The sequence below is a fragment of the Astyanax mexicanus genome, chromosome 18, assembly GCF_023375975.1.
Source record: "Astyanax mexicanus isolate ESR-SI-001 chromosome 18, AstMex3_surface, whole genome shotgun sequence".
Lineage (NCBI taxonomy): Eukaryota > Metazoa > Chordata > Actinopteri > Characiformes > Acestrorhamphidae > Astyanax > Astyanax mexicanus.
The window spans coordinates 42,095,474-42,112,472 of NC_064425.1; the positions used below are offsets into that span (position 1 = coordinate 42,095,474).

The window sequence follows — 16,999 nt, forward strand, 5'->3', positions numbered from 1 at the left end:
TCTCCAGTATCTGAAGGTGATTTTCCCGCTTTTGTTTTGACTATGCTAAAAATCTAATTTGTCCGAGTGAGCAGATAAGACCACAGTAGAGAGAGAGAGAGAGAGAGAGAGAGAGAGCAGGAAGTCCAATAAGTATTCCAGTTATGTATCTGTTAATTCCTCACGGATTATTGCTCTGAATAATAAATGTTAAACCTCTCTTTCCCCGAGGCGCAGCTGCATTAATTGCCTTTCCAGTGAATCACAGGGTCCTTTGTGTTACTAACACAAGCAGTGTCACCCCTCTATAACCTTCCACAACCCAGACCTATAACCCGCTTTCACCATCCATAACCTCCATTATCTCTATAACCTCTAGAACCCATTTACAGATCATTACTAATCTCTGTAAACACGGCAAACCTTCAATATGTTAAATCTTCCTTTAACAGATTATAACCTTTGAGAACCAAGTTATATAGCCTACTGTATAGCCTACTATATAGCAATTTACTGTATAACCTCAACTATTTCCATAAACACTATAACCTCCATTATCTCTATAACCTTTTTAACCCATTTACAGATCATTATTAATCTCTATAAACCCAATAAACCTTCAATATGTTAAATCCTCCTTTAACAGATTATAACTTTTGAGAAAATCTACTGTAAACCCTTAACTATTTCCATAAACACTATAACCTCCATTATCTCCATAACCTCTAGAACCCATTTACTGATCATTATTAATCTCTACAAACCCGAAAACCTTCAAAATATTAAATCTTCCTATAACAGATTATAACTTTTGAGAACCCAGTTATATAGCCTACTGTAACCATTTACTGTATAACCTCAACTATTTCTACAAACACTATAACCTCCATTATCGCCATAACCTCTAGAACCCATTTACAGATCATTATTAATCTCTATAAACCCGATAAATCTTCAAAATATTAAATCATACAATAACAGATTATAACCTTTGAGAACCCAGTTATATAGCCTACTGTAACCATCTACTGTGTAACCTCAACTATTTCTATAAACACTATAACCTCCATTATCTCCATAACCTCTAGAACCCATTTACTCATTATTAATCTCTACAAACCTTCAAAATAATAAATAATCCAATAACAGGATACAATCTTTTAGAACACAGTTCTAAAACACAGTTCTAACTATCCCACTGTAACCCTTTATATCTTCCATTATATCTAAAAAAGAGTATAACCTATTAACCATTATTATTCCCTATAAACTCTGTAATATTATAATTTGGCAGGTGCATAAATATGGACCCCAACAGAAAAATTATATCAATATTCAGTAGATCCTCCTTTTGCTCTGTGACCAAGATAGCAACTTTTTGTTTTGTATCAGAAGCCACGGTATCCAGGGTAATGTCAGCATACCACCAAGAAGGACCAACCACATCAAACAGGATTAACTGTGGATGCTGTAAGAGGAAAAGTCTGGATTCTGGTTGAAGGTGTTTTAGAGAGGTACTTTTTCCTACCACTCAATGAACTCTTACAGTTATACATAACTGTCAGACCATCAGAACTCTTGCTCACTATATATATAAATATATATATTTGCTCTGTGGATGTCAGATGGAGTCGGGTGTATCAGACTGAAGGAGGACAGCAGGGTTTAGTACAGGCTGACATTGGGCCGGACGTTCCTGCATTAACGGGCCGGGGCGGATCTTGGCAGGCTGGGTAAGACTGAGCTCTGTCCTGTTAGATAGAGGTCAGTGTGGGCCGGCGACGGCTGGACCGTGCTCTGCATACCACCCAACACCAGCCAGGCAATTTAACCATTTCTATTATAGAACACATCTGCATATTAACATCACAGCATATTTTAAATTAATCCCCATTCTGAGCGCATCATATGAACAGGTCAGTATCGACTATATATATATATATATATATATATAAAAAGTTCTGAAAAAAATATAAGAGACCACTTAAAAAAAAATGAGTTTCTTTGATTTTACCAAATTGAAAACCTCTGAAATATAATCAAGAGGAAGATGAATGATCAACAGCCATCAAACCAAACTGAACTGCTTGAAATTCTGCACCAGAAGTAAAGCAGCATAAAGTTATCCAAAAGCAGTGCGTAAGACTGGTGGAGGAGAACATGATGCCAAGATGCATGAAAAAAACTGTAATCAAAAACCAGGGTTATTCCACCAAATATTGATTTCTGAACTTTTAAAACTTTGTGAATATGCATTATTTGCATTTGCTTATTTGAGGTCTGAAAACTGCTATTCTTGTAAAGCTTTGTGGTGTCCCACCGGGTTCTATTCTGGGGCCATTATTATTTCTCATTTATATTAATGACCTAGGGCCCTTTTTGGCGATCTCTAGCACACTGGATAATTGTGGATCGTGTTGCTTTATTTAGGGCGTGTTGGTGTGTCCTTGCTTTTATAACAACAGGAAAAGTACACCTTGTGCAGCTCAAAACATGCAAAAGGCATGTACTATTTTTTTTTTAATTGATCATGGGTGTGGTTCATTTTGGGCATAATGTGAAAAAAACCGAACAGTGAGTCACTTGTCATTTCCTTTAAGAGTCAGGTGAGCTCTGACTTTGGCGCGTTCGTATCTGAACAGTGCGGCGCTTTTGTGCGTCTCAGCAGAGACAGATACTGACCTGCTCGTTTACGCTGTTTATTGTTGTTTATTGATGCAAAAATATCTGATTGACGACTGTTGTCAGGGTTTTAATCAGTCAGTGGCGCACCTGTGTTTTCCACTGCTAAAATAGCAAAATTTACCTAAACACACTTTACTTCCAGATCACAAAGCCTATCGCCTATCAGTGTAGATTTACAGTATTCACAAGCACTGTTGCTATTTAAACGGTGCAGATGGAAGGCGTGAAAATAGGCTGTTCACTGTTCATGTTCAACATCTCCCTTATCTGCTGACTTGCCATGGCCAGTAGCTAAAGATCCCTGCCTCAGAAGAAGTCTGCTGGCTAATCCTGCAGTGAACTGTCTGATGTTCTTAACCAAAATAATTTATATGGCGTTTCTTCAATTAATCTAGTGGGTGCCAGGGTGGTTCTATGTAGGTTTTCTTTTTATTGTGATGTCACAATAAGGGAGCATCCAAATGGCTCATAGTAGCATATGATTCCTGGTACTATCTAGATGTACAGTATTCACAAGCACTGTTGCTATTTAAACGCTGCAGATGGAAGGTGTGAAAATAGACTATTCACAGGGTGTAAGATAGCAATGAGCAGGGTGTAACCTAAAGACATTAATGCCTTAAATATGATGAATAGTAAAAGTCAAATTTAAGCCCTTTTTTTAGGTTTCAAGGACCAGAAGCCAGAGTTCTCTGTTAATGACACAAGCAGTTCTGAACAGATGTGGGAATTATGATGCTAAGCTGCCAGTACTGTGATAAATTACCTCACGGTATGTTTTAATGAGCGGGTGATGGGTGTGCTCAGCAGTTCAGAGCAGAACTCTGAACACCTGCACGGCTCGGAAATTCAGACACATTTAGGTCAGTAGAGTCTATGATGTAGTAACAGCATTAACAGCTCAATCCCATCATTTTAGACCAAATTTTAGAAAGAATCACAAAAAAAATGTCTTTTTAATTTTTACGCAGGTCTGATATAATACAGTCACATGACCAACAAAGTTAGCCGTATGATTAGTGAATAAGTAAGTTTTGCTAAATGTTGGAAACTAAAAGGTTTGGTAACACTTCCTATGAATGGTATGTCTATTAGACTCAATAAACATACTCATAAAACATTATTAGTCATTCATAAGGCGTCATTAACATCGATAGAAACATTGGCAACACTTTCTTTGAATGCCATCTCTATAAGACTCTATAAACATACTCATAACACATTATAATGCATTCATAAGGCATTATAAACATGGCTATACATATTTATAAAAATGTATAATTCATCATAGCCATCTTTATTATGCATCATGAACTGTGATTATAATGCATTAATAGCTGTGTTTATAACATGTTATACATCGATACCAAGAAACTCAGTCCCTGCTTATATTATACTTGTCTTGAATATACTATTAATTATAGTAAATTATAATGTATTATAACAGGTCTTTGTGACTTTCATTGTAGGACTAGATTATTAATGATAGAGATATACTATTTTAACAAGTATATTATAAGCAGAGCTTATAATGTATTATGATCACAGGTCATAATGCTTAACAAACATGGCCATAATCGGTTATGCATTTTTATAAACATTTATAGCCATGTTTATAATGCCTTATGAATGCATTATAATATGTTATGAATGTGGTTATAGCGTCTAATAAAGATGACATTCGTAGAAAGTGTTACCGAAACATTTACAAAAATGTAAAACACATTATAGCCATGTTTATTATGCATTATGAACTGTGATCATGATGCACCATCAGCTGTGGTTATAAGATACATGTCAAAACCAAGAACCTGCCGCACTCAAGCGTTTCTCTCATGCACTGAACAGGACTTTAGGGACCGTGGTAAAAGTACCTTACAATATTAATAATGAATGAATAAATCTGTTTATTTATAAACTTTAATAAAATGTGACTAAAAATAAAGATATACGTATATATATAAATTGCATTTTATTGTTGGTTTGACATCACAAGGTCACATTTTCAGATTTTCAGAAGTTAATTTAATTTATTCTTATTTTGATTCTTTTTTTTTTTCCTACGGTCCCTAAACTGCTCACTCCATTGGCAGATTTTTTTGCTTAATTTCAGCATTTATGTCTCAATTTAGGTATATGTTATCTAGTTTTTGCCAATGGATTTTTTGCAGTGCATAAGTTGGTTCAACTCAAAGATCTCAGTTTAAATGTTAATGTGCTCACACATGTTCAACTAACTCAAAATAGTTAAGTATTGTTAAGAAAAATCCAATTTTATGTAAAACAGACTTATCAAAATCATTTGAGTTCAAACAACGTATGGTACGGTGGCCGAGAAAGCCCAGCGCAGTGCAAATTGAAAAGCGCTGCAAAAGCACAAAACACATCCATCAAAATTACAACACAGGCGCAGCAACTAGAAAAACGCGCTGCAAATAGAACCACAACACAACGGAAGTGAGTCACAACACAACGGAATTTTCCCGGGGGACCTTAAAAGATGCTGTACCAGCTGTATACAAAGGACAGTAAGTGGCAAACAAGCTTCTGAAAAGTAAGTTATGTTTATTACCTGTGATTACCACGGTTGTGTGCATATTATTAAAAGTTCTGCTTCACAAAACGCCTTGTTTGCCACTTATTGTCCTTTGTACACATAGTGAAGTCCGAGACGTTACTGAAGACGCAGCTTAGCTGGTACAGTATCTTTTAAGGTCCCCCGGGAAAATTCCGTTGTGTTGTGACTCACTTCCGTTGTGTTGTGGTTGTATTTGCAGCGTGTTTTTCTATTTGCAGCGCGTTTTTCTAGTTGCTGCGCCTGTGTTGTAATTTTGATGGATGTGTTTTGTGCTTTTGCAGCGCTTTTCAATTTGCACTGCGTTGGGCTTTCTCGGCCACCGTAGTATGGGTTTACAGTGTGGAAAACAGAGGTGAAAAGTAATGAATTACATTTACTCAAGTTACTGTAATTGAGTAGATTTTATGAGTAATTTGTCATTTTTAAAGTATTTTTTAAAATAGGTAATTTTATTTTTACTCAAGTACATTTTGACACAAGTAATGCTTAAATGTAAAAAAAAAACATGTTAATAGTAGTTAAAGCACAGCAATGGCAAGTTGTATAATAATGAACTGTAAAACTATAACATTGCGGTTTATAGTCACATATATTACCATAAACGTTTAATAGTAAAAAAAGAAAATGGATCATAGAAACCTGTACCACTTGTTTTATGGGGTGGTCTGAACAAATACTGCCTGAAAGGTCCAAATTATTATGTGGAATAATAGCTCATTAAAAATTATTTAATTTATGATTTGTTTTTACTTTTTTACATCAAATAATTAAAAGTAACTATGTAACTTTTACTCAAAGTACATTTAAAATTGAGTACTTTTTTACTTTTACTCGAGTAGATTTTTAGATGGGTACTTTTACTTTTACTTGAGTAGAATTTTAGCAAAGTAAAGGTACTTTTACTTAATTACAATTTTTCAGTACTTTTTCCACCTCTGGTGGAAACCCACCTAGACCCGGAATGCTTACCTGGACAGGTACTGTCCGGAGGAGGGCCCTTCATGCTTATTGGGCTTCTCAAAGCAGCTGACCACGTTCTGGACGAGCGCCAGGTCGGGACGGACCGAGGTGGCGGCGAACACAGCTCGGCCAATCAGCTGCAGAGCGTCCCGGATGTAGAAGTTGAGCGGTTTGCGGTTGACCTCGCCGTACGCCAGCAGGCCGAGGGGAGAGCCGATGGAGTGCAGGGCGTCCAGGCTGAGGGGGAAGCCCATGATCCAGTGGGTGGGGTGCAGGGTCAGGCTGAGGTGGGACGCCCCCCGCAGGACGGTGGCCACGCACTCGGGGTCCGAGCCGAAGAGCAGGACGCTGGAGGACAGGGCCGAGGGGGTCCGGCTCAGGAGCTGGGAGAGGAGCTCGGTCACCTAAAAGCAGGAAAACTGTGCGGACTTTATTTTTATTTAATCAGTTAAACCCCTTAAAGCGATAGTTCAGCCAAAACACTCACACCCCCCACCAGTATCACAGGACACTAGTGAAAAAAAAAAGTAGATTAAAGTATACTGAGCTTTATTATGCTATAGTGCACTAAAGTGATCTTGTAGCCACATTATATTATTCAGTATATTTAAAGAGTGATTAAATAGAACCACATTTTTTGTGCTTATTATACTTTAATTACAGTATAAAAATAGTACAAATGTCTAACTTAAATTGTGTAAAGTAAAGGAAATAGAAGTATTTTAAATATACTTAAGTAACATGTAAATATACTACTTCATGTATAAAACCGCATATTTTAAATAATATGCTTACAGTAAAATTGGAGTAGAGTAGAGTATTACAACTGTATCACTATTTATTATACACCATGTATATTAGAAATGTACTAACAATTGATGCTAATGTACTGTACTACATTTTTAGCTGGTTAAAATGTACTTTACATATACTTTTTTTTTTTGACATTTAAATATCATTTTTAATGACCAGTGAAGCAATTTAATTTAGTTTCTAAAAAGTTGCAGGATACATTGTACTTTAAGTGAACTACTGTAACAGTTGTTTTAACACACTTAAAATGCTAAAAATGTACAAAAGTATATTTGGAAATCAATATTTTAGAAGTATATTGAATTACATTAAACTAAAAGTGTACTTCAAAGCAGTCTATTTTTTTAATACATTATATTGCACTGTGTCATGTCTGGTGCTGAAAGCACGTCTGTGTCTCCCACATCCAGCTCTATCTGCGATTCTCACAGTAACAACTACAATACCCAGAACGCACCACTCCATGACACAACACACACTCCCGATCACATGACACGTCACATGACGCCACCAGGAAGTCCCGAGTACTGATTACTCAGTGTATTTAAGGACCATGCTCACGCTCACACCTCGCCGAGTATCTGTTTGGTAAATCCTACAATACAAAGCGTTTCTCTTGCCCTTGCTATTCTCCGTGTATGATCTTGTTTTTGTTTTCTACCGACTTTGATTTTTGCCTGCTCCCTTGTGTTGGATTACCGTGTATGACCTGGACTGTTTATTGTACTCTGGATTTTTGCCTACCCTGTGATACTGCCTACCCGTGTATGAACTCTGGACTGTCCTCCGGTTATGGTATGGTTTCTCTACACTGTGCATTTTTGGTACTGACCCTGTTTCTGTTGACTACCCCTGTCTACTCTATAACTTTAATAAAAGTTATTTTATTGTATCTGCACCAGTCTCATTCCTGTCTGGCCCTGACAGCACTTTTTTAAAAGTCTAATCAAAGTTTACTTTCAAACATTTGAAAGAAGCATAATATATTAATGTACTTTTAATATATTTTAAGTATATTTACAGCATACTACAATTAAGTAAAATTAAGCACCGGAGATTAGCACTGGAGTTACAAGGCTAACAATGAAGCTAACAAGCAACAGAAGCGTATGTACACCAATTAGCATTGTGCTAAGTGCAGATCTCTAATATAATAAACTGTAGAAGATTTAAACTTGTTTCAAGGAGAGTGTATGATGATATACTGTACTGTATGTAGGCTAATGCTAATTGCTAATGTACAAGTTTCCATTAATTGTTAGCTATATTAGCCTAGCAGCTCCAGTGCAAATCTACAAAAAGGAATATTTTGATCAATTACTTGTAAAAATATATATTTTGGCTGAACTATCATTTATTATCCAGTAACTAAAATGGATTTTGCAACATTTTGTACTTGGCAACACCTAGCGTTAGCTTTAATATTCATCCTGGTCTATTCAAATGAAGCACCAGACAGGGGAGCCAATCATCAGAACAGCACACTTTTAAAGGTACAGTAACAACAAAAAAGAGGTAAATTATATTAGAGGCATTATAATGTCTTAGGAGTATGGTTATAGAGTCTGAAAGACATGCCATTCCTAGAAAGTGACCGATAACACTAACTCTATGAATGCCACATCTATCAGATTAATTATATATACTTTTAACAGATTATAATGCATTCATTAGGCTTCATAAATGATTATACATGATTATATATATATATTCATAAAATGCTAATTATGTGTCATAAATTGTGATGAATTATAATGCATCATGAGCTGTGCTTGTGTTAAAATACAAAAAGTGTAAAATTAGACATTATAATACATTTTACAAATTAATACAAGCTATTATCATATTGAACATATAACAATAATTAAAGTATAATTCACAAGTGATTAAAAGGAATTAGAGCATACTTTCTTAAGGCAGGTATTGACATATCACATCTTATAAACACAGCCAGTGATACATTATGATCACAGTTCATGATGCATAATAAACATAGCCATACATTGTTTATGTTTTTTTTTTTTTATAAATGTTTATAGCCATGTTTATAATGCCTTATTAACGCACTGCAATGTGTTATACGTATGTTTATAGAGTCTAATACACTGTACATGACATCCGTAAGAAGCGTAATAAATAAATAAATAAATAATTAAATAATTAAATAAACCCAGTCACCTCTTCCTCTTTCTCGTTATCCACTTCCTCCCGGCTCTCTGCCGCCCTCTGGGAGCGGGAGAGGTTGAGGGTCTCCCAGAGGTGCCAGTGCGCCCCGTCCAGACCGGTTCTGCCCCGCCACCGGAGATGCTCCAGTATCTCAGCATCACCAGAACCTGGACAGAGGACAGCAGCGCCCCCCTGCCACCCCTCCCTCACCAGCACCGCCAGCAGGAGATCAGCCAGGCCAGAAGGGGGCACACGTGTCGTCATCTGCAGGTGGTAACGGTTCTAAATATGAAGGAAACACAAACAAAAATGCATACATATAAATATTTATAATGAAAGAAAGAATCAAAATGAGAAACTGAAGCTTATTTACTTAGTTTGTGAACCAAACCCTCGAACCCAGATAGTTTGTAACGCTCCTGTAGAGCTCCCCTACAGGTGTGGAGTGTAGTTTAAACTTTTACTCCACTGCAATAAATGCAAATCTAGCCCTAGCTCTAAATCCATGTGAAAAAAAAAAAACAGATTCCCAATTAGCGCCATCATTCCAATTAGAAGGAGGCTCTAGTTGAAGCCTCTAGCCTGGATACAGTTTCTGTATGGAATCCTACAACACATTTACTCAAAGATGTTGCTACAGATGGGCCTGTAGATCCTGCTCTACATTCATAGCTGACGTACCACACAGTTCTAATAAGAAAATACTGGCTGAAGCTCTGCTGACAAGAGCTTACAGTTTCCTTTATCTGATCTGATGATATTTCATGACAATTTTATGAGTTACTACAAAAAAATTGAATCTTTAATCGTCCTTTAACTGAAGAATTAGCGATGGAGTGTGTGAAATGGTTTCATGATTGACAATTGGTTCAGAAGTCCAATTCACAACTACTGGATATAGTTTTTTGCCCCCACCTGCTCCTCTTGAGATGAAGCTCATGTGGGTTGCCAGATTGACACACAGAGACAAGCAATGATAAATCTGACTCTGTAGCTAATCAGTGAATATGAACATTTCGTTGATTAGTGTCTATACCTGGCAAACCTGAGTGTGGAAATGGGACTGGAGGATGGATGGCGGTGGGCAGATTACAGTGACGTACAACACAGTTCTAATAAGAAAATACTGGCTAAATCTCTGTTGACAAGAGCTGTCACTGCTTAAACTCAGCATGTTTCCTTAAGATCTGATGATATATCCTGACTATGTCATGAGTTACTACAAAAAAATTAGTCCTTAAAGACTTCTTTAACAGAAGAAGGGAATTATTCTGATAGATTTAACTACATTTTCGTCCAGACAAAAGAAATTTGGGCCTTCTGAGGAATGTTCCTGCTTGTTGGAAGCCTTTAGAAAGTCTTGTAAAGTCTTTAAACAAGCTAAAGGAACTTGAGCACTTGATACATTAACTTCAACTGGATAAAAAACAGCATTAAAGCCGGTAAATAGTTTCAATCTTGTAGATAAGGAAATACAATCTTTACCTCAAGGTCCAAAATGCCTGTCTCTACTACACCAGTGGTGGTAAAAAAAATGAACTGGGGGAATGTCGGTGGGCAGATTTAGAAGCTAAATCCCTCACATATTAGCGTGATTTAACACAAAGTTATAGTAAGAAAATCCTGGCTGAAGCACTGCCGACAAGAGCTGCCAGTTTCCTTAATACCTGATGATACATCCTGACAATTTTATGAGTTAGCACAAATAATAGAATCCTTAAAGTTTCTTTAACTTAAGAAGGAAAACGTTCCTGATAGATTTGACTATATTTGCTTTCAGACAAAAGAAATATGGGCCTTTTAAGCTAAAGTATCACTTTTGAGGAATGTTCCTGCTTGTTGGAAGCCTTTAGAAACTCTTGTAAAGTCTTTAAACAAGCTAAAGGAACTTGAGCAGTAGGTACATTAGCATCACACGGATTTATATTTACCGCCTCAGGGCTGCGCAGGAGAAAAGACGCCATTAACGCCGTTAAATAGTCTTTATCTTGTAGATAAGGAAATAGAATCTGTCTGCACTGTAAATTTGATGTCTTCTCCTCTTTATCTCTTCTGATTTTAGTGTCTCTTCTAGTGTCTTTAGAACCGCTGAGTCATCAGTTCTCTAACAGCAGCAGTGTGAGGGTAGAAGTGGAGATCTTTAGCTGGTTTGTTGGGCTGAAGTGTGAGGAGCTGTTTATAAAACAAGCACAGTGATTACTTCCTCAATAACAGGGTCATTTGCATATCTGGAGGGAGATCTGAGCGGAGGGGAGGAGCTTTACGATGCGAGAGCCTCTTATGAAAAGATTTACACTCCATCATTCTTTTCTCTTTCTATTTTCTATCTTGCTCTCTCTTACTTGATTTCTGTCTCTCACCCTTTTCTCTAACTCTCTTTCTCACTTTCTTTCTCTTACACGCTTTCTTTCGCTCTCTTTCTCACTTTCTCTATCTTGCTCTCTCCTTTTGTTCCACTCCATGCTCTCACTCTTCTTCTTTCCCTTTTTTTGCTCCTTGATCTCACTCTTGATCTTCCTCTTATTTGCTCTCTCACACTCTCTCTGTCCCTCACTCTCTCAGTTTCTCTCTCTCTCATTCTCTCTTTCACTCTCACTCTGTCCCCCTCTCTTTCATTCTGTCCCCCCTCTCTCTTTCTTGCACACTCTCTCACGCTATTTGCTTTCTCTTTATCTCACTCCCTCACTCATTTTCTTGCTCTCTTTCACTCACTTTTTCTCATTTGCTCTCTCCCATTCTCTTATTCTCTATTTCCCTCACTCTTTCTCTCTTGTTCTTGCTTTTTCTTTCACTCACTCTCACTCTGTTTCTCTCTCTTTTGCTCTTTCACTCTTTCTTGCTCTTTCTCACTCTCTCTCGCTCTCTCTTTTGCTCTTTCTCTCGCTCTCCCGCTCTCTTTTGACGCCCCTCTTTCTTGTACTCTCTCTCACTTTATTTGCTTTGTCTGTCCCTCACTCCCTTACTCATTTTCTCTCTCTCTTTTTTGTGCTCTCTCTAACTCGCTTTCTCCCTCTTGCTCTTTCTCACTCTCACACTCTTTTTCTCATACTCTTTATGTCTCTGTTTTGTCATTTAAATCTGTCTTTCTCTCTGTCTCTCTTTTTTCTCTTTCTATTTTCCTCACTCCAACTCTTTCTCCCTCTCCCTCTTTCTCTTTCTTGGTCTCTTTCCCTCACTCTCTCACTCCTTTTCTCTCTTTTTCTTGCTCTCTTTTACCTTTTTTCTCTATCTCTCTCGTCTTCTCTCTTGATTTCTTTCCTTTTTTTTACTTTCTGTCTCTCACTCTCATTCTGATTCTCTGTCACTGTTTCTTGTGCTCTTTCTCTCTTAATCTGTTTCTTGCTTTCTCTCTCTCACATGCTCTCTCTCTTTCTCAGTCTCTCTTCCTCTCTCGCTCTTTCCTGCTTACTTTCCCTCCCTTTCACCTCCCTCCCTCTTTCTCTCTCTCTGTCCCCCTCTCTTGCTCTTTCTTTTCCCTCTTACTCACTTTCTCTTGCTCTCTCTTTTCCCCTATTACTGACTGTCTCTCTCTTTCAGTAGAAATGAATGAAATGGGAGCGGCTATTCGATTTATGCACTTAGCCTCAAAACGAGTGAAAAAAGCTAATATTATAACCCACTTCACTGAACACAATACACAATCAGCCTTTCCCAAACCGTTCCCTCCTCACTAACACTTCACTACACAGTGACACTCCATATAAAATCACACTCTGTGCTTTAAAGAGTGCTTCCAATTATTGCACACTCGCCATTTATCTTTATTACATTGGGACAGCCCTTAATGTGGTGGACACTCCATGTGAATGTGCAAACGGTGGCGGAGAGGATGGGCGGAGTCAGTAGGGAGCGGAATGAGATTGAGTAAATGACTTGCCTGAAGCTGCAGAAGCCCCGCCCCCCTGAGGAGTCAATAAACATGATCATCGGTTCTCCAACGGCATCATAACCATCACAGAACCAGTGCTCATTAGCTGGGTTTGTAGGCTGGAACGTGAGGAGCTGCATAAAACAAGCAGTCCATTACTGTGTGATTACTTTCTGAATAAAGGCAAGCGTTTACATACCTGCAGGGAGATCTGTTTAGAGGGCACTTTCTCTCTCTCTTTTTCTCTTTTTTGTGCGTTCTTTCTGTCTCAATCCCTCTCCATTTGTTTTGCTTGCTCTGTTACTCTTTGTCTCTTTTTCTCTCACTCTCTTTCTATCTCTCAGCCTGTCTCTTTCTTTCTTGCTTTGCTTTCCTTCTCTCTCTCACACACATACACATTCTCTTTCTCTCTTTCTCTCAATGTCACGTCTGGTGCTGTTAGCTCCTCTGTCCCTTCCACACCAAGCTCTAACGGAGGTTCTCAGGTCAACAACTACACTACCCAGAATGCACCACCCGCTGACATCACGCACTCACCTGATCACGTGACACCTCACCTGCTTCCTCCTGGAAGTCCCGAATACTGATTACTGGCACTATAAAAGAGCACGCCACACAAACACCCACGCCGCGTATTGTAGGTTCTCCTCATTACAAAGCGTTCTATATCTCTTGTCTCAGTTTATCTTGTGTATGACCTTGCTTTTGTTTTCTCGACGCAGATTATTGCCTTTGCCTCTGATACTGGATTGCTTGTGTATTACCTGGACTGTGTTTTCACTACTGCCTCTTGGATTACCTCTGACATTGGATCTCTCGTGTATGAACTCTGGACTGTCTCTCGTTTATGGTATGGTTTTGCCTTCATTGCTCTGTTTACTGGTGATTACCCATTGTTTCTGTATCGACTACGTTTACATCTGTTTATTTTATAATAAACATATATTTTTATCAGTATGTGCACGTGTCTGCAATTCTGTGCATACCATGACACTCAGTATGAACAAAATGGGAGCAGCTTCTCGATTTATGTACTACCCTTACCTAAAATCATGTGATGAATACCAGTATCCTAAACCAATTTTTTTTGTAGTGATAATGACATTTTAGTATGTAGATACACTACGCTACACAATCACCAGGCATTTACGTCCCTGGAGGGTACTGTTACTTTATGGCTCTCTTGTGCTCTCTCTCTCTCTCCCTTTGTGCTCTCTCTCTCTTACTCAAACTGTCTCCTTCTTTTGTTCTTTTACTCTCTTTCGCTCAATCTCTCACTTTCTGTCTGTTTCTCTCTCTCTTTCTCTCCTTTTGTCTATTTCTTGCTCGGTTGCTTTCTCTGTCTCTCTCTTTGTATCTCATTCTCTCTTGCTGTCTCTCTCTCTCTTTCTCTCAGTATGAATGAAATGGGAGCAGCTTCTCTATTTATGTACTTCCCTCGCCTATAAACATGTGATAAATACCAGCATTCTAAACCAATTCCTTTGTAGTAAAAAATGAAATTTTAGTATGTAGCGACACTATGCTACACAATCACTGGGCGTTTACGTACCTTTAACGAGATCTGTTTGGGGTGCGGGAGGGGGTCTTTACTATGTGACAGGCTGTTACGGGCAGATAAACACTTTCTATCTATTTCTCACTCTGTTTCCTTCTTTCTTTTGCTCTTTTTGACCCAGTCACTCATTGTCTGTTTCTCTTTTGCTCTTTCTCTCCTTTTGTCTATTCCTTGTTCGGTTGCTTTCTCTCTCTCTCTTTCTCTCTCTCTCTCTTTGTATCTCATTCTCTCTTGCTGTCTCTCTCTCTCTCTTTCCTTCAGTATGAAAATGAAATGGTAGCAGCTACTCTATTTATGCACTGCCATCGTCTATAAACATGTGATGAAACCAGTATTATAAACCAATTCTTTTGTAGTAATAATGATATTTTAGTATGTAGCTACACAATTACTGGGTGTTCCTTCTTCATTTTTTGCTCTCTCTTGCTCTCTTTCTCTCTCTTTTTCTCTTTCTTGCTCTCTCTCTTTCTTTGTATCTCATTCTCTCTTGCTGTCTCTCTATCTCACACATACACACATGCTCTTTCTCTCAGTATGAAAATGAAATGGGAGCAGCTACTCTATTTATGTATTGCACTCGCCTATAAACATGTGATGAATACCAGTATTCCAAACCAATTCTTTTGTAGTGATAATTAGATTTTAGTATGTAGCTACACTATGCTACACAATCAATGGGCGTTTACGTACCTTTAGGGAGATCTGTTTGGGGGGGTTGGTGGTGGTTGGCTCTACCATGCAACTGGCTGTTATGGGCAGATAAACGCTGTTATTTTATTGGGGCAGAGTGGCGCATGCCGCACGACTCTGTTACAGCCTCTAATGGCTCAGTCATGGCTCAGCCCCCCGCCACTTTGTGAGGGCGCCAGATAAATGCCGCACATTGCATCGCAGTGCATTCGCAATTTATTTGGTGGGAAGACATGCAACAACCCAATTACTTATAATCATGCAAAACCATGCGTGCGGTGGGCTGGATATTTGACGCTAATGAAATGTAACCCGGTGGCATTCAGCGCCCGCCACTACTGAGCCATTTCCTCAGCTGGAATGTAAATGTACGTTTATTTTCAGCTCTGACAGAATTGGCAAATCCCCCATCAACCACTACAAGCACATCCTGTCGTAAAGCAGTAATTCAAAGACCTGTTTAACTTGCCCTCTCTCTCTCTCTATTTCTCTCTCTTTCTCTCTGGCCCTCTCTCTCTCTCTCTCTCTCTCTCGTTTTTTCTTCTGTCTAATACAGGAACTGTTCATTCGCAGATGTACAGGGTCAGGCATTACTGGATCAGCTCAGGTTGAAGAAAAAAATCTGAGACGGAGAGGAAAATCCATAAGACTTCAGGGCTTCTCTTGCTTCTTTTGCTTCTTTCGCGGCTTCCCTTCTTTCGCTTCTTTCACTTCTTTGACGTCTACGTCTTTTTGCTCCTCTCCACCAGCTTGTTTCCAGCTAGCACCGTTTGGATGTTGTAGTAAATAAAAGATAAGCTCACGCTAGCACATCTTTTCCACACTCTCGCATTAACCCCCCAGACGTACACGTCAAACCCCCTCCTGCACGCCTCTGTCCACTTTTCATCTCTTTTTCTTTGTTTTTCTCTCTGTCTTTACCTGGGTTTACTGCAGAGGAAAGGCTAAACGTACACACAAATCTCTGTTTCTGCCGAGGCAGAAGCAAGAAAAACAAGCTGTGCTGTTTTGCCGAACCTGTAAAGTTTATTTACTGAAGCCTGAAAGGTGTGATTTTTGGTGGAAATCCAGTTCTTCCTTTCTACCTTTGTTACATTAACCACTGGATTAACGTATTGCATTAATTAATTGTATTAATCATGTGAAAACAATGAATTCTGTAATTTTGTTTGTTCGATTAAGCACCTCTTGTTGAGTCCCACTAGGTTCTATTCTTTAATTTGGAATTGTGTTAGGCTACAGTTGGAATCAGATGAAATTGTGTTGGGCTGCAATCAACATCCGAAGAAAATAAATGTTTGATTCAGCAAGTTAGCTAGTTGGGATCATATGGAATTTTATCTGGACAGAGTTGAGTTCAAAAATTCAATGGCTTTAATTTAGCATATTATGTGGAATCCCTCTAGGTTTCATTTTAGGGCCGATAAAACTGTTATGTTGTGTTAATTATGGCAGTAATGCAGTTATTTAAGTGAAAATGCATTGGGCCACAGGACCTATGGGATTTAGTGCTTTTTTAACCATTTTTAATTGGATTGTCAGAGACGTCTTTAGGCTATTGTCAGAAATAGAGGGAGTAGGCAGAATAGTGATTGGTTTGGATGGAACTGTGTCTTGTATACAGTTGGGATTAGATGGATCTGTGTTGGGTTTGAAAATTGTGAATTGTGAAGCTTCAGTAGTCGGGATCAGATGGATTTGT

The 16,999-nt window shown here is 38.4% G+C and overlaps 1 protein-coding gene across 1 annotated transcript in view; it reads right to left on the reverse strand.

The window, feature by feature from the left end:
- Window positions 1-16,999, reverse strand: part of grin3ba (glutamate receptor, ionotropic, N-methyl-D-aspartate 3Ba) — a 149,984-nt gene that overhangs the window by 72,067 nt on the left and 60,918 nt on the right. Inside the window, exons 2-3 of the mRNA XM_022668924.2 lie at window positions 9,194-9,463; window positions 6,212-6,606 (exon numbers count right to left, since the gene is read on the reverse strand). Coding sequence (XP_022524645.2) covers window positions 6,212-6,606; window positions 9,194-9,463 — 665 coding nt within the window. The remainder of the gene's footprint in view (window positions 1-6,211; window positions 6,607-9,193; window positions 9,464-16,999) is intronic.